Source organism: Solanum lycopersicum, chromosome 1 (genome assembly GCF_036512215.1).
Source record: "Solanum lycopersicum chromosome 1, SLM_r2.1".
In the NCBI taxonomy this organism is placed as follows: Eukaryota; Viridiplantae; Streptophyta; class Magnoliopsida; order Solanales; family Solanaceae; genus Solanum; species Solanum lycopersicum.
Window position 1 is genome coordinate 84,021,538 of NC_090800.1, and position 22,019 is coordinate 84,043,556.

At 32.3% G+C, this 22,019-nt stretch overlaps 4 protein-coding genes across 4 annotated transcripts; all 4 read right to left on the reverse strand.

Moving 5' to 3' along the window:
- Nucleotides 1-939: 939 nt before the first annotated feature.
- LOC101259373 (uncharacterized) lies at nt 940-4,382 on the reverse strand. Its single transcript, XM_004230041.5, has 3 exons — nt 4,117-4,382; nt 1,974-2,329; nt 940-1,801 (listed from the first exon to the last, which is right to left on the reverse strand). Exons 1-3 carry the CDS (start codon nt 4,193-4,195, stop codon nt 1,217-1,219), a joined length of 1,020 nt encoding a protein of 339 aa, XP_004230089.1. The 5' UTR covers nt 4,196-4,382; the 3' UTR covers nt 940-1,216.
- A 2,805-nt stretch (nt 4,383-7,187) lies between these two features.
- Nucleotides 7,188-14,243, reverse strand: LOC101259674 (F-box protein At5g49610). Its single transcript, XM_004230042.5, has 3 exons — nt 13,906-14,243; nt 10,610-10,739; nt 7,188-8,433 (listed from the first exon to the last, which is right to left on the reverse strand). Exons 2-3 carry the CDS (start codon nt 10,727-10,729, stop codon nt 7,309-7,311), a joined length of 1,245 nt encoding a protein of 414 aa, XP_004230090.2. The 5' UTR covers nt 10,730-10,739; nt 13,906-14,243; the 3' UTR covers nt 7,188-7,308.
- Nucleotides 14,244-16,022: 1,779 nt separating this feature from the next.
- On the reverse strand, nt 16,023-17,376 carry LOC543758 (wound-induced protein WIN1-like). The gene is made up of 2 exons (NM_001328660.1): nt 16,838-17,376; nt 16,023-16,482 (listed from the first exon to the last, which is right to left on the reverse strand). The coding sequence occupies exons 1-2, from the start codon at nt 17,264-17,266 to the stop codon at nt 16,273-16,275; spliced, it is 639 nt and encodes a 212-aa protein (NP_001315589.1). The 5' UTR covers nt 17,267-17,376; the 3' UTR covers nt 16,023-16,272.
- Nucleotides 17,377-19,723: 2,347 nt separating this feature from the next.
- LOC101260272 (wound-induced protein WIN1) lies at nt 19,724-20,777 on the reverse strand. Its single transcript, XM_004230044.5, has 2 exons — nt 20,077-20,777; nt 19,724-20,012 (listed from the first exon to the last, which is right to left on the reverse strand). Exons 1-2 carry the CDS (start codon nt 20,500-20,502, stop codon nt 19,839-19,841), a joined length of 600 nt encoding a protein of 199 aa, XP_004230092.1. The 5' UTR covers nt 20,503-20,777; the 3' UTR covers nt 19,724-19,838.
- Between the last annotated feature and the right edge of the window lie 1,242 nt (nt 20,778-22,019).

The window sequence follows — 22,019 nt, forward strand, 5'->3', positions numbered from 1 at the left end:
AAATTTATAAAATATGTATATAACAGCATAATTCTTGTACATCTAAATTGAAATGAAATTTAGTCCATTATAAATTATGGATGTTCTATATAATATAAATTTTTAAAAAATTTCAGCCATATTCTAGTTTTTTTTCTCTAAAACTTGGGATTTGAAAACTCGAGATATTTACTAAAATAATTGTCAAGTAATGGCAAGCTATATGGCCAACCAAATATATTTGTGGCCAAACGAACCCTTAATTTGGTCATTTCTGCTGAAGAAAAGTCTTCTAAAGCAAATATTGTGAAATGTACATTTTTTCTTGGCTCTCTATTTTAGGTAATTCTAGAAGGCTAATCTTATCTCACGTAGTCTTCAATTTGATCTAGTTTTCAACTGAATTTTTTTTAAAAAAATGGGTTCACTTTTTAGGAAATGGAAATGTTTTAAACACATATGTCATATTTGCAACGTCATCTTATATGATAATTCTTTTTATTACTTTATTTTATATGTGAACTTATTTGAGATTGAAACATAGTAATTATAGTTGTTGATTGGTTCAAGATCAGAAGTACAAATTTTAAGAGCATTCATACCCAATTATTAAAGCTAAATAGGACATAGACTAAATGTTGAGTATGATATGACAAATATTGTTGAGTAGGATTCTAACCTTTTGCATTAGAACTTAGGCTAAATATTGAGCATGATCTAAAAAAGGAATTTATTCCATATTGATCACAAATAAAATGTTCAAAGATAAATGGAGTTATCCAATAAATTACACTTAATAGACGTTTCAGAACAAATCTTAACTGAAAAATGTGTAATATATTTTGACCAAGTCGTAGTTTGAGTATCTAAATGACAAGGGAAGGGAGCTGCCGATGTATTATGCCAAAGAAGATGCACATGGAATATATTAATATTAAATGGTTCACATATCAAATGGAATCCAGTGAAAAAGGAAATTTCTTCATAACAAAAAGGAACCATATCTTCTGTGGTACAAAGTTGCAAAGTTATTTGATAAAATAAGCAACACAAGGATCATAGTACAACATTCCTGTACAATTCTGTGTCAGCTTTGAATACATATGAGTACATTTCTTATGTATGGACAGCAATTCTCTTCAGTGAATACTCCAAACAAAATTTGGGAATAGTAAATATAATGAACTCATCCATCAAAAGGGAGGACCAACAAGTAGTAGAACAGATCATCTAAACATTATCTCCACCATCCAAACAGTCGAAACAAATATATTCGTCTGAGTCTTCTATTGTATGCCATGAAGGCTCTGGCTTTGGTAGCGTCCTCATTCAAAAACTCAAAGGCGTACATTTGCTTTGATTCTTCCAGACCTTCGATTTCCATTACAGCTTGCAGAAGAGCAGGGGTGTCAATGGTGTACTTGCTTTGCTCGATTGTGTCAGCTAGGTGTCGGATGCTTGAGGCTATCGCCAACATTGCATCCTGCAGTGTCTCTGAGCTGCGAGTCCGTTTTGCAGTTTGCCCCTCGGGTTGAGCTTCAGGCTCATCTTCATCTTCATTATTAGCAAGCATTTCAGTATATACTGGTTCTTTGGCAGAGGACTGTGTCTCTGTTCCATCTGAATCGTTCATATGATCTGAACTCGCTGAAAGATATGATGCAGACTCTTGTTCATACTTGCACTCTATCACTGGATTTCCGTTCACTTTGCCTGGCGTTCTTGCCCAGCGGCTATGAGCTTGATAATTTCCACATACGATTTTCATTTCTTCATACATGGCTATCTGCTTTCCTCGAAAGGTCCTAGCATCAGGGTGTGCCTGATAAAATATTAGATAATATTCAAAGGCATCAAACTAGCAGACGGATTTAAAAAAATATGTTACATGGAGAACTTAGAGAGGTAAATGAAAAGGGGAAACGTCAAAACACAAAGAAAGGAATTAATACAAAGTTCAGAACATTAAGTGGGCATAACAAGTTAATACTTACAGCAACGTATCTCTTCCAAAGATCATCATCTTCACAGTCTATTGTATTTGTATTGGGATTCCAAGAGAATCCCTCTTGACTGAGGATATTCCTTATTGTGTTGTACCTCTTTTTGATTGTCTTAAGACGATTAACAACCTTTTGGTTATTTAAGGACAAGCTGAAATGAGAATTAACGGCAACACAAGCAGCGTTATATGCATTTTCATTGAAGCATTTGTCAACTTTATTTCCATTTCTTGCTTGAATAGAAAGTGCTTCAATCAAACACTTGTCCATTGCCGGAGACCATACAACATTTTTTCCCTTGTGCTTTGTCTTCCTTGCCCCACTATCTAGGTCATGTTGGTCAAATCCTATAATAAACAGCAAAATTTAATGTCACGTATGCAGAATGCTAGGAGATGGACGGATGTATTTACATGCTAGGTTTCACGGTTTGATGCAGACAAATCAATCAACTTAAAAACAAGGAGCAAGATGCCGACAACAGAGCAAAAATATTGTTACTTGTTAAAAAAGACAAAAAAGGAAGGTGTGTTTATTCCAAGAAAAAGGTCCCTAATAACTGACAAACCCACATAAATGAAATTGAGAGAGAAAAAACAGAGGGGACAAAATCACCAAAACCAATTTTTTTCTCTTAGGACAAGAAGTCAAGAACTGCAAGTACAATTGCAATAATCAAGACTGAACCAAAAAACTGCGACAGAAGTTAATTTAGCCTGATCTCCACTCTCCATCTTCCTCAAGAAAGAGGAAACCAAAATCTTAGCTAGAAGAATCCATACCTATACATGCACTACTTATAAATGTAATATCAGAGACAACCGACAGCATCACTGACCAGCATACTAGATACGTTGTATATAACTGGAATTGTGATTATGAACTCTAAGAATTATCCCTATCGTTTCAGATTTTTCACTCCAACTTAATATATTATGCCTGTTGTATATAAGTATGTGAGGTACAGGTTATGTAAAAGTTCAATAAGTCATCATAATGCGTACAAGTATGCATACATAGAAGCATCCTTACACACCTAGTAGGAAAAGAGTAATTAACACAGTGAACTTGGAACTAAAAGTTAAAAAAGCATATACAGGCCAAACAAAGAAATGAAATTACTTCAATACATGCGGACCATGTGATTTACACCAAATGCAGAAGTGGAACCCCAAAGAATTAACATCAATGAACTATATTCCCTGTCAAACGCACTGCCGCTTCTCCATACCATCATCTCACAACTATTACTGCTTTGCTTCAAGAATTTATTTTAAAACTATAATATGATGGTGTTCCTCAATTTCACAAGTTCAATTGCAACTATAATTACCTCCTTTATCTCAAGAAATATATTAATTAATGGTTATATCTGTAAATGGCATAAGAAACGGGTGTGCAAAACTCAACTCAACTCATGTACTCCCAACTTGGTTTGGCCACTCATTAAATGAATAGACCAACATAACAGTTTGTCAAAACCACTAAATCATATGTACTTTTTAGTATCTTTTGCTTATTATGATACGATTTACAACACAATACATGATTCAAATAATGGCCACTTGGATGCACAATAGCTATCAAGATTTGGCAACTATGTCTAAGATCAGCAGATCTATTTGAAGAAATAAAAAATTTATCATCTCTTACGGTATCCCGTCTATCCGAGCAAATGGATTTTTCCTTTCTCCTAATTAATAGTCCCTCATTTACAGTTTCCTAGTTTAAATTCGCCAATCACCTATATGGAAGTATAATCCCATTAGCAGTGTACTTGAGTAATACCAAGATAAAATTATTTTTAGCATTAGCTGCTAAAAATTTTCATCACTAAAACCTTTACTCCCATCTTGTAACTATTTATGCAGCAAACACAACAACACTTGGGCCGAAGAGAAAGAGGTAATAGAGAACTAAGAAACTCAAGATCACCAGCAAAATAAAAGAAGGACAAAACTTGGGCCGGTTTCTTGTTTTCTTCCATCAAAGTATACAAACACCCATAAAAAGCAAAACCCAGATCGAAAACACGCCAAAAACGCAAGAAAACAAAAACCCATATACAAAAACAGAAACCGGAAAATCTAAAGCAGAAAAGTTCAAAATTTGGGTGAAAAATTAAAAAGAGTACCATTAGGTTGATAGGTGGGGGTGCCTGTGTCATAATGAGTAGGCGATCTCCTGCGTACCAATGGTGGTCTGGATCTCATTATCGCCGGAGCTGACGGCGGCGAGCAGCAGCTGAATGGTGGCAGTTGGTGGCTGAATTCACAATTGCCGATCACTTTTTGTCATTTTTTTGCAGTTACCCTTTTTACCAAAAGAGGATTTGGGTGGATCAGTTGTGGATCATTAGATCTGTAGGGACATATAAAATTCCATAAATTAATTTATCACACATGCTTCCAAACCAAAATATTACTTTCCAAGTCATCAACATAAAAAAAAATGTATTAAAAATTCTTAATAATTCATTTTAATGAAAATAAATATCATCCATGCACGAAAACTTCAATATTATCATTCATTATTACATTTAAAAAAAAGAGTTTATATTAATCAAAAATCTAATTAATTTTGCTCATTCAGTCATCAGATTCAATTACATTCTCTAACGTTTACCATCTAAGCAATCTCCTAATCTTATCACATTTTGTTCATATCGGTTAATTGCATCATATTCTTACTCAACTCTTAGCTTGACCAACCTTAGACCTCTATGACATTTTAATAAAACATGCAACTCCATCCCAAATGTGTACTACGAACCTTAAATTTACGATATTCAAAGTATGATGGTATAAGTTAAATATTTCAATATATTCATGCGAATACTTTGTCTCAAGAATGTTATTTAAAAATATATATATAAATCATTAACAATAAGAATAGTACTAAGAACTATAATGAACTACTAAAACTAACGACTTTGTTTGATTCCCATTGATTTCACAACCCCATTTAGAAGTACATATACATCTTTAACAATTTCTTATGATCTCACCAATTACAAACAATGTAAATGGCGGCAAAAATAATACTCAGACAAAAACAGTGAAGCCAAAATGCTCAAAGGACATACCTTATAAATACATCTTTAAATTTTATTTGGTTATGGCATTGATATTTCCTTACAACTACAAGATGGATAAACAAATACGAAGGAAGGTACCTAAGTCCTCCGGGGGCAGAGCTGGTCAGTCGAACACCCTTCGTGTTGAAAAATTATATCATGTAATACTAGTATATAATATCGGATATATAATTAATTGAACACCCTAAGACACGATAAAGGCTAGTGGTCTGATGGTAAGCGTATTCATTTATGTGTAAGAAGTACTCACTTGTTGTGTTATAGTAACACAATCTCTTTTTAAATAAAAAAGGGGAAAATGCACAAGTATCCTTCAACCTATGTTCGAAATTTCAGACACACTTATACTATACTAAGGTTCCATTACCCCCTAACTTATTTAAAAAATAATTTTCTACCCCTTTTCGGCCTACGTGGCACTATCTTGTGGGCCCAGTGTGTGTTGACATTTTTTTTAAAGCTAGTGCCACGTAAGCCGAAAAGGAGTAGAAAATTATTTATAAAATAAGTTGGGAGGGGGGATAATAGGACCTTTGTATAGTATAAATGTGTCTCTGGGATTTCGGGCATAGGTTGAGGGGGTACTTATGCATTTTCCCTAAAAAAAACACAAATAGAAATAGTTGTCGCGTATCTTCAATATGTTTATAGCCTTAAATTGATTAACCTAATAATCAAGATTTTATTTTTTTTATGTATTTTCGATTTTTATTAAGTGAATTATCAGATATACATATTCTGAAGATTTTTGTAAAGACAAACTTCAAGATTATTATCCTCTATTATACTTTTGATTATTTCTAAACTATTTTTTTGGAAAATGTAAATAGTTAAGAATCTTAATAAAAAAAATAGGTAAATATGGAAATAAGTTTTGATAATTCTCTTGAATTTTGAAACATTCGGTTATTTGAATCACGAAAAAAGTCTCCACAATTAATTTAATATGACTAGAGGGAGTACATTAACTAGTAGCTAAAATTGTTTTTGTTGACTTTTATCCATTAGTTTTGATTTAAACTATTGATAGTTTTATAATTTTAAGTTTTCGTATGATTTAGTTATTGAAGTGATCTGTAACTTAATTTTAAAATTTGGGTGCACCCATTCATCACTAAAAAAATGTTTGTACACCGACTCTGCTAAAAAAAATATAAATTCTTTAAAATTTTACATCATTGACAATATTTCTGACTCTATGGTCATCTCCGAGATCGTTTTATATTTGAAAGAATAAGTTCCTCATTTCTTTCGTTCAGGGCTGATTTGCCTCGGGAGCCGAAAGCATCAGAGTGGGGGGTTTCGGCGGCAGACGAGGGGGCGTTAGTTTGATATATATATATATATAACTAGCTAGCAACTTCACACACTAACTACACTAACTAGCTAGTTGTATCATAGGGTAAAATGAGTTCAATCAGAAGATAAATTTCTTGTTTTTATTGGTGAAATTTCGAACTTGAATATAGCGTTTCAAGAACAAATTACATATATTTTTATCTCATGTATCCGAGTGAATACACATAATTAGACTTTAAACTAGTAAAATTTATTTACTTTACATCAAATTTTATTAGTTATAGATAGACACTTTTACTTGGCGTGTATCTCCTCATTTTTGTCCTATCATAATTATAACATCAGATATTCTTACTAGTATGTAAGTAGAGAATAACCCAATTTATGAGAATGTTATTTTCTTCTTTTCCATTTAGTATTTTTCTCAAAATAATTATTAGAAATAATTTGAAGAGTAAATATTGTACTCGATTATGTGTGTTTTCATCCATTGTCTATTATCCTCATAGTTGCCCAAATTAATTTAAATTTGTCCCATTTCCCAGTTTCATTAAAAACATATAATAAAATTTACGTAGTTATTTTTTATTTTAATATGTATATATATAACTAGAAAACGTGAATAATAAAAATTTCAATTCTTCATTGTGAGAAAAACAAGAAGGATCAGTTCAAGTAGTAAATGATAGTCACACATTCCATCGTCAAACCACTAGCCGGAAACTCAACCTCTTACCCGTAAAGCTTATATTTTATAAACAGTAGCAATAGAAAGGAACTGAAAATCACAAGTAAAAACTAAAACTGAGTGAAGGAGAAAACGTTCAAACTACATTGATAATCCAAAATATTTCTATAACAAATAATCTGCAATCCAGGTCAAATAAAAACAAAACAAGATGAGAATTCTACTTGACAGCAACAAAACAACTACTTCTTCGGCTCATGTATCGCAGCGAGGCTGTTTGTGTACGGTATAAATCTTCTTTTTGGATTTAGTTGTCCTGCAGTCATAATAGTCTCCACCTTTTGCCCACTCAGGTAATAAAGATATATCCTTTCAGTTGTCCAGATCACCACAATGTCATCACCACTGTTTATGCACGGTAATACACTGCACAATACACTACCATTGTCAATAAATGGATCTTGCTCCAATGTTCGCCGAGACTTCTTGTGTCCAAGATTTATGCACACACTGCGATTCAAGCTCATGTCCATTCCTCCGTAGATATCTAACGTAAAAACATCACCACAATCGTTGTAAACAGTTACGTAAGATAACTCATCCTTTATCTGAGTCAACGCACCATATCTCCCAGGTGGAATAGGCACACGTAAAACTGCTGCAACCTCATTTTTCACATCAAATGCTAGCACACCATTTGATGTAGTACTCCAGTACCCCATCCCCTTCATATATAATCCCCCACCAACAAGAGTAGTATCTTCTAACTCAAGACATTCTGAGGAAGAGCGCCTCCAGGAGTTTGATTCAGACGAATAAATCTCAAATAGCACAACTGGTTGATCAAGAAGAGGGAAAGCAGCGACAAGGTGAAAATATGATTCAATATTACCTTCAAGATCAAACGCAAGAATGACAGCTGGATTAGATCCGTGATAATATTGATGAGGAGGGATACATTTCCAATCTTCGGTCAGAGGATTGCAAACGTAATAACTCTCTAACCCCTGGCAAAGGAGCAACCCGCTGCTAGAACTGAGAATTTTAATCCCCTCAGGCAAGAAACCCAGGGAAGGATTGGGGACTCCATTCGCAGAATGATCCAAAGACAAAAAGTTAGGATCAGATTGGAGATCCACATCCACAATCTGATGAAAGTAGCCTGAAAGTTTCTGGAATGAAGTGCTTTGCTGGTATGCCAATAACGGACAACCTATCCAATGATTCCATTCATTGGACACTGCTCGAAACTTCATCAAGGACTTGCCAGGAAGGAAAGGCAACACATATTTCATCGCTACATCTTTCATCTCCATATCCTCTCTCCTGATGTAGTCTGCAGGTAATTTTGATACTTCGTTCCATTCCTGCAAGACAAAAGAGGTATTTAATTAAATGAAAGAGATATATACATATCAATTACAGCTTAAACTCATACTAGTTGATGCAAGTCACCTGAAACATTTACTTCTACTCCTCTCTATTTAGGTTGGACACTTAATTCACTTACAAAGGCTCATTTAAATAGTGTATTCATCAACAGCTCTCAAAAAAAGGAAAACAATGAAAAGACAAACAAGAGAAAAGTATTATCAGAAAGTGCAAGATCTAAAGAAACAGCTTCTAAAAAAATAGGGGAGTTTAGATTGCCTATATAATTAAATTGTGAAAATAAAAAATAATAATAAGAAAACCACTGTAACAGGTCTCCAACTATCTACAAGATTTGGCATCATGCTTTGGGCGCATGTTAGTTAACATGCTCTGGAAATAGCATCAATGGTGAAAGGTAGGGCAAAAACACAAATGCAACCTCAGGCACAGGGACGAGGGAAAGGGCAAGCACGAAAGAGACTCAGGAAAGAAGCTATAGTTGTGAATGATAGTGGAGCTCGTAGTCAACCACGACAGAATCAGCAACTAAGTTCACCTGAGGGAGATGAAGTGCAGAGCAATGGAGTAGGAAATTCTGGATCGGGATTGGTAAAATGACTTATTCTTACCTCTTCACAGGTGAGTACAACCCCTAGTGAAACTGTTATAGCATAAGGCGAAGTTAGACCAACGAAACAGTAGCGCTTAGCATTGGACCAGTTCCAGCAAAATCAAGTGATTCCTAACAGGGCAAAGAGAAGCTCCAGCCAGAAGTTCTAATTTGGACAAATCGATTTCGAAATAACAGATCTGCTGCATCAGGTATGTCACTCACTTATGTGCCTCCTCAAGTGTTGGATGGTCAATTAGTTGCTCAACTAGAGAATAAGGAAGTTGAACCTGAATTCAGAAGTGGAAATGTGTTGTGATAGCATACTTCCTTGGTGATACCCCTGGCTATAATGCAATGTGCAGGTACATTGCAACAAATTGGGAAAACATAGCAACTTCGGATGTGTTCTTTCATGATGAAGGTTACTATATTATTAATTTCAGTCCATTGATGATATGCAAGCAATCTACTGCAATGACCCTTATTCCCACAATAATAGGCAGATCATCTTGAAGAAGTGGAAACCAAACTTTGATTTCAGTGTTGAATTTCCATCAGAAATACCACTGTGGGTGGTATTACCAAAATAGCTAATATTTGGGATGTGGTTGTCTCAGTAGGACAGCCAGTCTTGTAGGTACTCTAATCTATGCAGATGAATGCACCTCCAAACAAACTAGAATATCTTATGCTTGGATGCTCATTGAGGTAAATGTCACCTAACCTTTACCTACGACGATTACCATTATAGATCCAAATGGAGAACAATAAGAGCAAGATGTGGACTATGATTGGAGATCAGAATTCTGTAAACAACGCATGGTAGTAGGACATAAATGTCTTCAAAAAGATGAGAAGGATGAGCAGCTAGGGAAGGCACTAAAGAGAGGACAGCCACTGAAAACTGTTACCCAGGAATGGAGGCACAAAGGTCTCGCTAGAGAACATAAATTACCAGTCAAGGGAGTAATAACTCAACCTAAACAAGTTCATCCCCTCAAACAAAAAGATATTCAGCCAGCAGAACTTCAAAAGGTTGCAGCTTAAAGTGAACAACAGGAAGGTTAATAGATAGCCTGCATTTGAGGCATTTTCTGTACTGCCCTAAATTTATTACACTAGTAAAGAACTATTATTCCCCTTTGAGTAATGAAGGTAGTAACTCACTAAATAGGCCTCCTGAAGCAAGGCCATCAAAAAAAATATGGTTTTGGAATAAGATGAGTTCAAATGAAGCAAGATGAATAGTAATTTTCCTCCATCCAAGTAATTGTTGGTTGTGTAACCTAGATATGTTTCACTATTGCAGAACTAGCTATCAGAAGAAAAAAATCACTATTATTCAATAATAGAAGTTATTGGAAATAACTTCTCTATCCAATAAAGGTGGAGGGCTGAGGGGGATAAGGTCTCCGTACATCCTACCTTTCCCAGACCCCATTTGTGGGGATTCCACTAGGTATGTTGTTGTTGTACCGAAATGAATAAGTTTCAGTATTGTTCTTCATATAATAAGAATAAAAATACTCAAAAATAGGAGAGGAAGAAAACGATACCTTGTGAGTCCCACTGCCCTGTTGTTGAATAGCGGGAGAAAATTCCTCAGCATCAGCCATGATATTATTCTCAAACTCATCAGAGCTATTAGTCATCATGTTGTCCTTCAACAATTCCATTTAATTTTTTCTGCACAAAAAGCACGGTATTAGTGACAATAGAAAATTTAAAGCATAAACTCCTTCAAATTATACTTATGAACAATCAAAAGAAAAATAACTTAATCCACTCTAACAAATTGTTTTAGTATGCGAGAAATTAGGATCTCATAAAAGGAGCAGATGAGGTAAACTCTAGACTCTACTTCATAAATCACTAATCATCAGTATCAAAAGAAGGAAAGACATTTCACTATACTTAAAATCATCGATTTTGAAATGTTAATCTCCCAATCACCATTTAGCAGTTCATCTCCGTGATAACTGTGGTTCGAATATATCAAAATATCAAGAATCAAGAAATTTCACAATACTAAAAATTAAGAAACCATAGATTTAGAAAAGTAATCTTCCATAAAGAATGAATTTTTAAACAAAGTGTCAAAAGGCAATTAAATAAGTCGGTCACATATAGATCATATCATAAATCTGAGTAAAATTCGATGGTTCATATATATAATTCTTGGTAAATTGAAACGTGAAATATTTACATACAACTAGTCCTACATAAGCATAATACAAGGAATCAAAACACATTCTAACAATTGAAACAGATGACGATCAAATGGACCAAATTAAGAATAAATCACTTTTTTGACATATATAATGGATAATCGTAAAAATGAAATTAAGAGTTTTTAATGAATACAGGTAATTAAACAAATTTAGAAGAATTAAAGAAAGAACTCACAATGCCCGGGGGTTGAGTTGCTGTAAAGAAAGAAGAAGGGGAAGAAAGGGCTTGAAACTCTAGCGGTGTGAGAACCGTGTGGGGAGAGAAGAGTGAAGATAGTTCAAGATTCCAAAAAATTTAGCAAAGAGTTTAGTTTGTGTAACGGAAATATTGTTTGCTTTTTTGGATATATATACATTAGGAAACAAAGTTAATAAAGGGAGGAGAATTTAGACATTTCATTGCCTTACACAATTTCAAGTCAAAATCTTTCTAGTAATTTCATTTCTAGTAGATTTGTCAAAATAGGGCAGTCCAATCTAATTCAGCTTAAGGTATGCGGACCAAGGAATTCGATCAGTTAGGGCGGGTCAGCCCTTCATGTTAAAAACCCTTAAATTGGGCGGCCCAGCCTAGCCTTAAAAGCGTGTCACGGGTTGGGTGGACTGATCCTTCATTGTTTTCAATCTATATCCAAACTTGTATGTCAATTTGTTAACATTTCTAACATATAATTATATGAAAGTACATATTCAACACTTAACACTTGCCAACACATTTGAATCGATTCATAAAGTTGTTTTAATTAACATCATACACTCCTTCTTCATCAAGTATGTAGGAGGTAAATTTGAATGAATCAGCATTATATCCAAACTCATCTCTTTTTTCAATTGATGATGTGGTAATTTTGGTTGGATTTATCATCGAGGCAGGAGACAATATGGCTCAGGATTGCTCATTTTTGTTAATTTCACGGTTTCACTAAATTTGAAAGTGATTACCTAGTAAATTTCTATACCAAGGTTCAATCCAATTAAGTCTGTAGCATCTAACAATTTTGCCATATTCCCTTTTCTTTTTGAGCTGAGATTATCTTCTTTCGCATTTATATGCAAGTTTAATTAGTTGAACACTATCAAACAACTACATCATCAAAAATAATAATCATTAAATTCACTTTAAAATATTACCACTTTGAATTTGAATAAAAATGTATATCGGATTTTTAGTAGAAACAAGTGTTTGAACATTTTCACGATGGATACAACTTTTATACTTGGTGATTAGGAATTTTAGAATTGGATGTTTAATGCGAAGTGAGTTCAGTATTGTGTAAGATACCAATACTTACTCGATAATCACTATTCCTAGATTCTACTCTTTTTCACAATTTTCTTTTTAAGTTTAGAGTTTACATTAAATCATAATCATGAATGCAACTTCTATACTTGGTGATTAGGATTTGCAAAATGAGTAAAGCATTTTGTAAGATACTAAAACTTATTCGATAATCAATATTCCTAGTTGTACTCTCTTTTTTCACAATCTTCTTTTAAATTTCTAATTTAAATTAAATAGCCTTTAGGAGAAGGAGGAAGAGTACGAGCTAGCTTTTCCTGGATGCTCTATAGGAATCCATCACTATCCCTTCCTCCACCAATAAAGGTTCAGTCTAATTGCCCCACAAGACGGACTTAACCTAACTCCAGTCAAGCCTCAATAATCAGTGAACTGACTTGAGCTGACTTTATAAGCATCAGGTTTAAATGGACTTAAGAAATCATAACAAAAACAATCCCTAGTAGTGGATTGGACTTGGATGGCCTCAAAGGTTAAGTCCATTTTGACGGCTCTAATACTAAGTAACTACGAAGATCGGACAGTTTGACTTGTATAAGAAAGAAACCAATCTTTATTCTTCTTTCTTTACACATATGGATTATAAATTTCATACAAAAGAAATTTTACACCATTAGATAACACAATAATCAAGTAAAAAAACAATCATAGGTGTAAATAAGTGGATTAAAATCCCAAAAATAAAATGAATTATCGATGATCGTGATTAACCTATCAATCCAATATTTAAGTTAAAGCCTAATATTATCTAGTGGCTCTTAATTCCTATTTACTCACTTGATTGAATCGCAATATTATTAAAGCATGTTGGGTAATCATCAAATTAAGAATTGCATTGCTATTATGCATTTATCTTATTTAATATTCTTTACTTGAGTAGAGAATATTATCTTAAACAATCTTTCGCAAGGTAGGAGAAAGCCTACCTACACTCCATCCTCCCCGGTTTCCACTAGTGCATTTACACGGGTATATTTCAACTTAAAGTTTCTCCTCTTTTACTGTTAAAATTTTGCTAGAGACTTTATTATCAGTGACTTCCCAACCTATAATTGCATAATCCATAAGAAGATCAGATCTAAAAGTCAATGAATGACATCTAACCAAACCAAACATCTGCTTGCAATTTCTTTGCTTTCACAGTGGAATTAACTGCAACTGTCAATAAGTCTAAGAAAATTACTAGTATTTGATTAGCAATACTAAAACTTTGAAATAACTATCTACTAAGCGGTTACATAACACATATTATTGCCTAAATATCTATCAGGATAGCGCAAAACAGTTAAAATTAAAATTTAAAATTAAAAAATATGAGTACCTTGGGATTATGTTGCTTATTGTTTTCCTGGGAAACGCCCTTCTTTTTCTCATCAGACTTTGATTTTTTCTGGGCGGTAGGAACAGATTGACGTGATCTATGAGATTGGTGCGACTGTTCTCCATCAACAGCCATAGCAGAGAGACTGATTGATTTGGTTTTCTGCGTTTCTAACTGAAACCCCCAAAAGAATGAGAATATAGAATGCGAAGAAGATACTAAAAGGCGTTTAAACAAAAATTTGGTTATGCAAAGGGTGTATGTAAGACTAACATAACTTGTAAACCTTTCAAAAAGGGTCATATTTGTCTTTAAATCTTATGAAAAAGGGTTATTATATTATTTGTCTTTAACCTTCGTCATATTTATTTTTTTGATATATTTATTTTTATCATTCAACTTTAGATATATATATTTATCTTTATCCTTATATATTTAATTTATTATGGCACCATTTTTCATTTTTATTAGTTTATATGACGCCTTCATGGCTCCATGAGTATATACATTATTATAATAAAAAACTTATTTTGTATTTTGTAGTAAAATTTGACCCAACCAATGTGAAGATCCATGAATAAAAATTAACCCACTAGTAAAATTTAACCCAACTAATGTGAAAATTCATCTATCCTAATTTCATTAACCATTGGCCCTGATTTGATGTAAAACTTGATGTTTTGAGCTCCAACTCGCACTAAGTTTTACATCAAGTTTGGTGCGTGAACAGTGTTACACCAAATTTGGTGTAACAACTATTCATCACACCAAATAACTTTTTGAATATTACAATATCATTTCATTATACAAATTTTTAATTAAACATTAAAATAAATTGAATATTTTAATTAGGGATAATGCACAAGTACCCCTCAACCTATGCTCGAAATCTCAAATGCACACTTATACTATACTAAGGTCCTATTACCCCCCTGAACTTATTTTATTAATAATTTTTACCCCTTTTCGGCCTACGTGACACTATCTTGTGGGTCCAATGCTGGTTGACTTTTTTTTCAAGTTAATGTCACGTAGGTCGAAAAGGGGTAGAAAATTACTTATAAAATAAGTTCAGGGGTAATAGGACCTTAATATAGTATAAGTGTGTCTCTAAGATTCCAGGCATAGGTTGAGGGGTACTTATACATTATCCCAAGGAAATAATATGAATTGTATATGATGATTGTTTCAGAAAGATTTTATTTTATGAAATAAGAAAATATAAATGAAATAAAAAATGATAATTTAATAATAATAAAAAGAGAAAAAAAATTATTTTCTTGTGTAAAATTTGGTGCAGTATATTAAAGTTAATTATATAGAATTTGGTGTTTGAATTGGAGACGGGGTACGTATATTTTGGGTCCAATATTCAAAATTTGGGCCTTTCTTTTTGGTAGTCACACATGTCCTTTTGTTTAAAAATAAAATCAAAAATTTGGTCTTTAACAAACTTCTAAATATTTATGTGGATATAAATTATGATCGAATGAGAATTTCAAATAGAAATTAAAAAAAATATAACTATCTTTAGAAGAAAATTACGCGGATAAGCAAATATATACTAGTTAATTAGCTAAGATAGCTATAGTTTAAATTAATTACGGCTCACTACTTACTTTTAACTGTAATTATGTCGCTTATACAATATATATACAAATTATATAAATGTATATATACAATTATTTGACAGATATACAAATACAACTAACCTCTTTCCAGTCTATGTCCTCTCTCGCTCACCCCTCTCCTCTCCCTACCAATCTCGCTCACCTCTCTCTACCTCTTCCAATTTCACTCGTCAGATATACAAATACGTATATATACCGATTATATATATACAATTATTGGGCATCTACCTATACAATTCACTTTTCTACCCTCTCTCGCTCGTCTCTCTCCTCCATTGAACGTGTAGCTACGAATCGTAATTAACAAACGATCAGAAAAGGAGCAATAATTAATTTGTTTTTGATATGCGAAAATTCCAATTGGAAAGAGTGTGAAATAAATTTGTATTCGAGAGTAAAAACTATAATTTCGCATAATGTTGCGTGACAATTTTTCTATATTGTCACTCACTTGCATAACATAAATTATAAATACCGTCCCAATTTATTTTCCAAACAAGAGTTGTTCGAATTTTTTTTTTTAAAATTCATAATAGTTGAGTACAAAATGATCAGAAATACAATACACACTTCAACTCATTTTTTCTTAAATGAAGACATTCATGATCAAAAGATCATATGAAATTTTCTTTTTCATTTTTTTCTTTTATTCTTATTAAAATCATCAAATAAAGACGACTTTTATACCTAATAATACAATCATCAGAACAAACAGAGCCGTATATGTAGTTGTTTCTCATTCTCTGTCAACAACAGATAGCAGAGGAACATTCACATTGTCACCGCAATTAACAAATTGGTAGTTCACAATAAGGTGTCCTTGTTGATTTCCCACTCCATCTGTATCGATTTGTCGAAAAACGTTAATGTCCAAATCTAGTCCGCCATTGCTGCATTGATCCACGATTCTGACCGTTGTTTGAGCTCCTGTACGTGTATTTGTCACCTATATATATGGTATTAGAATTTTGATATGAAATAATTAAATCTCAAAATATTTAGACATAATACATAAACACGCCCTTTGATTTGATTTCGAATTACATTTATGTCCTTCAGTAGACAATTAAACTTGTGTAAAGTTGAACAAATAGACACACATGTCCTACATGTCATCCTACATGTTGTTTTTCGTCCTACAGTGTGTCCATATTTTTTCATATAGAAATCATGTGTTTATTTATTTAAAAGTTGGACAGTTAAAGTTCATGTTTGTGCATTATGAAAATTGAAAATCAAAGTTAAAATTTGAAGTTAAATTTAAAATCTAATATATGTATTATGCCAAATATTTATCTTACCCTTAAGCACTTTCCGCAGGAGTCTCTACCACGTGGTCCAACAGGACCACAAAAAGCAGTCCAGCCATACTTACTCCGCCATGAGTAAGGCTTATTAGCATCCCAAGTTGAACAGTAAGCGCTAACAGCATTCAAATCCCACCCAACATTCTGCGGGTTATATATATGATACGTTGCTCGAACTTGTGCACCACCACCTGGAGTCGGAGTTGGAGTTGGTCCACCTCTGCATTGGCTCTGGCAACCTTGGCTAGGTGAACAATATTCGGGCGTCGATCCACACCACCCGAATTGACTGCAACACAAGTTGCCACCACATAATGCTCCGCCCCTTTGCCTTCCGCATTGTTGCGCGTTGGTAACAGAGGTTAGGCTAATGCAGAGAACCAGAGCTAGCAAAATGGGAGTACTACTGCTTAGCTTGTTCATTTTTTCGATTGATATGTACCTTTGATTTAATAGATTTGGGGTTTTTTATAGGGGTTTGTTTATTTATTTATTTATTTAGTTTGCTTGTATCCGTGAAATTTTGGGTGCTTGCGGCTGCTTAGACTAGCATTGTTTTAATTAGTAGGTGATATTTTTAAGTCAATGTCAGTAAGGATAAGATTAATAATTACTATATGACATATACTTTCTTTCGTTTCAATTATATGATTTAGTTTGATCAAATATGAATATTTTTTTTTACTTTGTCTAAAATTTGTTATATTATTTTGTGATTTTAGACATAAATAAGTAGAAAGTTTAATATTTTAATAGTTGATAAAAAGTAAAAAAAATATTGAGAAAAAAGTAAATTAAACATATTGAAATGAAAAAAGTGTATAATAATATATTATATGGAGTACATTGTTTTTTAATATTTGGAGTGTTGATTACAAAAGTAAGATATGATATTCTCAAAAGAAAATTATATCGTAAAAAGTTAAATATAATTAGATTTTAATACGAATATTGATCGAAAAAATAAATAAACAATGGCGGCTTTTAGAAGTGCACGACTTGAGGCGGCTATTAAAAAAAAAGTTGGACTGCGTCGTGTCTGGTATTTATCTAGAGAAAGTCCTCCTCGTTGAATTAAAAATAAAGGGACCAAACTTTAAATACACTTCCATGTCCCTACGACGTGATATTTTTTTTTCTTTTAAGCTCTCAAAATAAATAAAATTTTGATATTAATCTTTGTGATCTCTATTTAAAAAATACATCGAGCCTTCATTTCTTATTTGATATATTTGTTAGATCCAATCTACATATGAAATATTTCTATAAATTTTACGAATAATTATATATTAAGTAAATCATTTAAGAGTTAGCATAAGTTGTGTATCGAAAATTTCTAAATGATAGATGTATTATTATGAAAATGTGAATTTAATCGATTTGATATATTATAAATTTGTATCTTTGAAAACAGTTAAAAAAATTTAATTACAGGTTCAAAATTGAAATACTTAATTAATTAAAACGTCAAAAGTATTATCAATAACCATTTAGAGAGATGTTATCCAATTTTAGAGGGAGAAATAATACAAGATAAATATAAAATGTAAAATTCTAATCTAAACACCGAATCATTATCGCGTTAAAAAATATAATACTATTATATATAATTTCAAGAGGAGAGCATAAATTCACGTAAATCTGATGATCCTGTATGTCAATAATTACTTTATATGAATAAAAATAATTATATTTCCCTATATAGTGAGAAAAATAAAGGCTAAAATTAAAATTTTAAATACAGTAGGAATAATTAAGAGACAAAAAGTATCTTTCTTAAGTTTATTTCTACTTCTGACCCACAAATGCGTTGATAATTATGGAAGAGCTGAATAAATGAGTCTAACAAACCAGTTTTTTGAATTATGCTTATACCACCACAGAAATTATGAAATTTAATAGTACTACTCATAAATTTGCATCTTATCCTATTTGTTTATCTCTACGATGCACAAGTGTAAAATTTTTATAATATGAATGTTAAGAAGAAAGTATTAAATGGAAATAATTTATATAATTTATGATACTTGACTTATAATAATATTAGATCAATTTTAAAAAATATGTATATAAAAATGTTACTATTAATGAAGAAGAAAGTATTGAATAGAAATAATTTATATAATTTACGATACATAACTTATAATGATATTAGATCAATTTTAAAAAATATGTATATAAAAAATCTGATTTTGCATATAATAATCATGAGATATTCAATATAAATTTACAAGATTTAGAAAGATAAAATATTACATAAAACCTAGCTCAATTCAATGTAAGTAAGGAAGAAAATGAGACAATAATATAGCAAAATATGAACAAGTGTAGCAATGGATATATATCAATACACACTAAAAAAATAAACTATCTGATATTTAAATCATACTATTATTAGAAGTACGATAACATCTTCTAACCTTATAACACTAGATCTCCATATCTCTTTCTATTTAAAGTCACGTCCTCAGCCAGCTTAAGTTATGACATATCCTATCTAATCACTTCTCCCCACTCTCACACCCCAACACACACACACATACTTTTTTCCATACTTTTCCTTAATTCTTACTATAAATCTATAAAAACATCTCAGAAACCTCCTCTTTAACGCATCTTCACACCTCATCTTCACATATTTAAATTATCTAAGTCTCGCTTTTCCTCCTCTTCCCAACAACTTATTGCTTTCTTTTCACTTTATATGGCATAATATCTCATTTTGGACATTTCAAAATGCATACATATACATTGAATTATTAATATCATAGTATTGTGTTCGATTGAATATCATTGCATTTTAATTTAAACAAAATGAGGGATTAATTGATTACCCAATGGATCAACTTTGTTGGACGTACGTGACTTAGCTTGTCTCAATTCGGATATAACTTTATTGTTATTATTATTATTATTATTATTTTAATTTCATACTTCAACATTTATTTGGATAATCAAACATGAATCTTATCATTCTCTATGTCAACTATAAGATTTAATTATCACCACAATCAACAAACTGATAGTTCACAATAAGATGGCCTTGATGATTTCCGTTTCCGTCTGTGTCGATTTGTCGAAAAACGTTAACGTCCAAGTCTAGTCCTCCGTTGCTACACTGATCTACAATTCTCACCGTCGTTTGAGCTCTTGTACGTGTATTTGTCACCTGACACATAATATCAATTACAAATCTTTATAATGAAATATTGTTATATATAAATATATCTTACCCTTAAGCACTTGCCACATGAGTCGCGACCACGAGGTCCAACTGGACCACAGAAAGCAGTCCAGCCATACTTTTTCCGCCAGGAGTAAGGCTTATTAGCATCCCAAGTTGAACAGTAAGCGCTGACAGCGTTCAAATCCCACCCAACATTCTGTGGGTTATATATATGATACGTTGCACGTATATTTTGCGCGCTACCAGATGGAGTTGGAGTTGGAGTTGGGGTTGATCCGCCACCAGTGCAGCGACTCTGGCAGCCTTTGGAAGGTGAACAAAATTCGGGTGTTGATCCGCACCACCCGAATTGGCTGCAACACAAGTTGCCGCTGCATAAGGCTCCGCCCTTTTGTCTACCGCACTGCTGTGCGTTCGCAATCGCGGATATAATCAACACGAACAAAATATTAATACTAATTAGCTTCGTCATTTTGGAAAGAGTATAATTTGATCTTATTACTTGTGGGGGTTTTATAGTACTTTTTCCCCCCTAAATTGATAGATAGATAATAGCTACTTAGCCTGAATTAGTTTGACAAATTGAGTTGGAAATTTGGGATATTGAAAATTTACTAGTTTCAATAATTTGCTAGATTTAATGTTATGAACTTATTGAAATAGATAATTGGGATTACACCGAAAAATATTAAGAGTTCAAATCGGTAATAATTACTCATCTTCAAAAGGAAAGAAGAAGAAATTAAAAAGGAAAAAGGGAGGAGGTTTCGGAATTAATCTAAGCAATTAAGAAATAAAATACAACTTCATAACACACGCCTAGCACGTTAATTTACTCTTTAATACATATGCATCTTTTCAGGATTCCAAATATAATTTGACATATATAACATTTTAAGTTCAAACCATTTGCTCAATTCGATTGAGTGAGAACTCACTCTAGTGTACTACACTCGATAATTCGATATTCATGTGTTCTTCCAATTATGCAAACTCAGAAAAAAAAAATAGAAGTGTGTGAAAAAGTACTCCATTTTTTTTAAGGCAATGTCATGAAAATATAAATTATTATATTTAAATATAAATATAAATTCTGCTTCAAAATTATTATTTTTTATCGATAGAGAAGAATAGCCCTGCCCTATACTCGGGTTATTAAATTTCAATAGGAAGGACTTTAGAAGAAGTATACACTAGTAAGGCTAGTAGGCGGCTTTTAAAGTATAATAAAGCTACAGTTTGGCTTTTAAAGGTTCGATTAGAAAGACGTTACATATGAAGTCATCATTTTAATTATGATGTAAAATTTATCAGATTAGTTTCTATGATTATTCATTTATTGATGATAAGTCAAAATAACAATAATTTAAGTTGTCTACTAGATTAAATAAATATAATTGTACAAAAATAATAAATTATTTACTATTTCACTATTCGTTATACGTGACTTGTTTAGTTGTCACAATTTAAAATTATCTTTCTAAAATAAAAATGCACAAAGTTAACATAATTTTTTTGACCCAAATAAAATACGCTGCCTTATAGTTTTGCGATTGGATAAGGTTTGGCAAATGCATCTAGATTGTTTCTCCGTTACGAATAGCTTCTAGTTATTAATTAATACTTTGACCGCAAAACTAAAATTAAAAATAAAAAATCCTAATGCGACCTTATTATATTCTCCATAGTTATGCGAGAATTTTAGATTTTTTATTTATTGCATCAATAATATTCTTCACTCACAAATTATAAAATTATAAGATTCATGATTATTGTCGGTATAATTTTGAATCTCATAATTTTTTGCAGTGATGATCCAACACATAACAGTATTTGAGTCAATTAAAATCACAAAGAAGTGATTTGTAAAGATCAAATTAGATAAAAATATCTCAAAATATTTTATTTTACATTTTTACCATATAAAGAGATTATATGGGCCTAGAAAGCTCAACTTGGGTTTTGTATCAAAACTCATCTAAGCCCATA

What these genes read in the sequence shown, in the direction of transcription:
- LOC101259674 (XM_004230042.5), bottom strand. Translation starts at nt 10,729, where the DNA reads ATGGAATTGTTGAAGGACAACATGATGACTAATAGCTCTGATGAGTTT. An exon ending in AGGGCAGTGGGACTCACAAG is followed by an intron (nt 8,434 to 10,609) that starts GTATCGTTTTCT and finishes TTTGTCTTGCAG; the next exon opens with GAATGGAACGAAGTATCAAA.
- LOC101259373 (XM_004230041.5), bottom strand. Translation starts at nt 4,195, where the DNA reads ATGAGATCCAGACCACCATTGGTACGCAGGAGATCGCCTACTCATTAT. An exon ending in CCCCACCTATCAACCTAATG is followed by an intron (nt 2,330 to 4,116) that starts GTACTCTTTTTA and finishes TGTTTATTATAG; the next exon opens with GATTTGACCAACATGACCTA. An exon ending in TTTGGAAGAGATACGTTGCT is followed by an intron (nt 1,802 to 1,973) that starts GTAAGTATTAAC and finishes ATATTTTATCAG; the next exon opens with GCACACCCTGATGCTAGGAC.
- LOC101260272 (XM_004230044.5), bottom strand. Translation starts at nt 20,502, where the DNA reads ATGACGAAGCTAATTAGTATTAATATTTTGTTCGTGTTGATTATATCC. An exon ending in CATGTGGCAAGTGCTTAAGG is followed by an intron (nt 20,013 to 20,076) that starts GTAAGATATATT and finishes ATTATGTGTCAG; the next exon opens with GTGACAAATACACGTACAAG.
- LOC543758 (NM_001328660.1), bottom strand. Translation starts at nt 17,266, where the DNA reads ATGAACAAGCTAAGCAGTAGTACTCCCATTTTGCTAGCTCTGGTTCTC. An exon ending in CCTGCGGAAAGTGCTTAAGG is followed by an intron (nt 16,483 to 16,837) that starts GTAAGATAAATA and finishes CCATATATATAG; the next exon opens with GTGACAAATACACGTACAGG.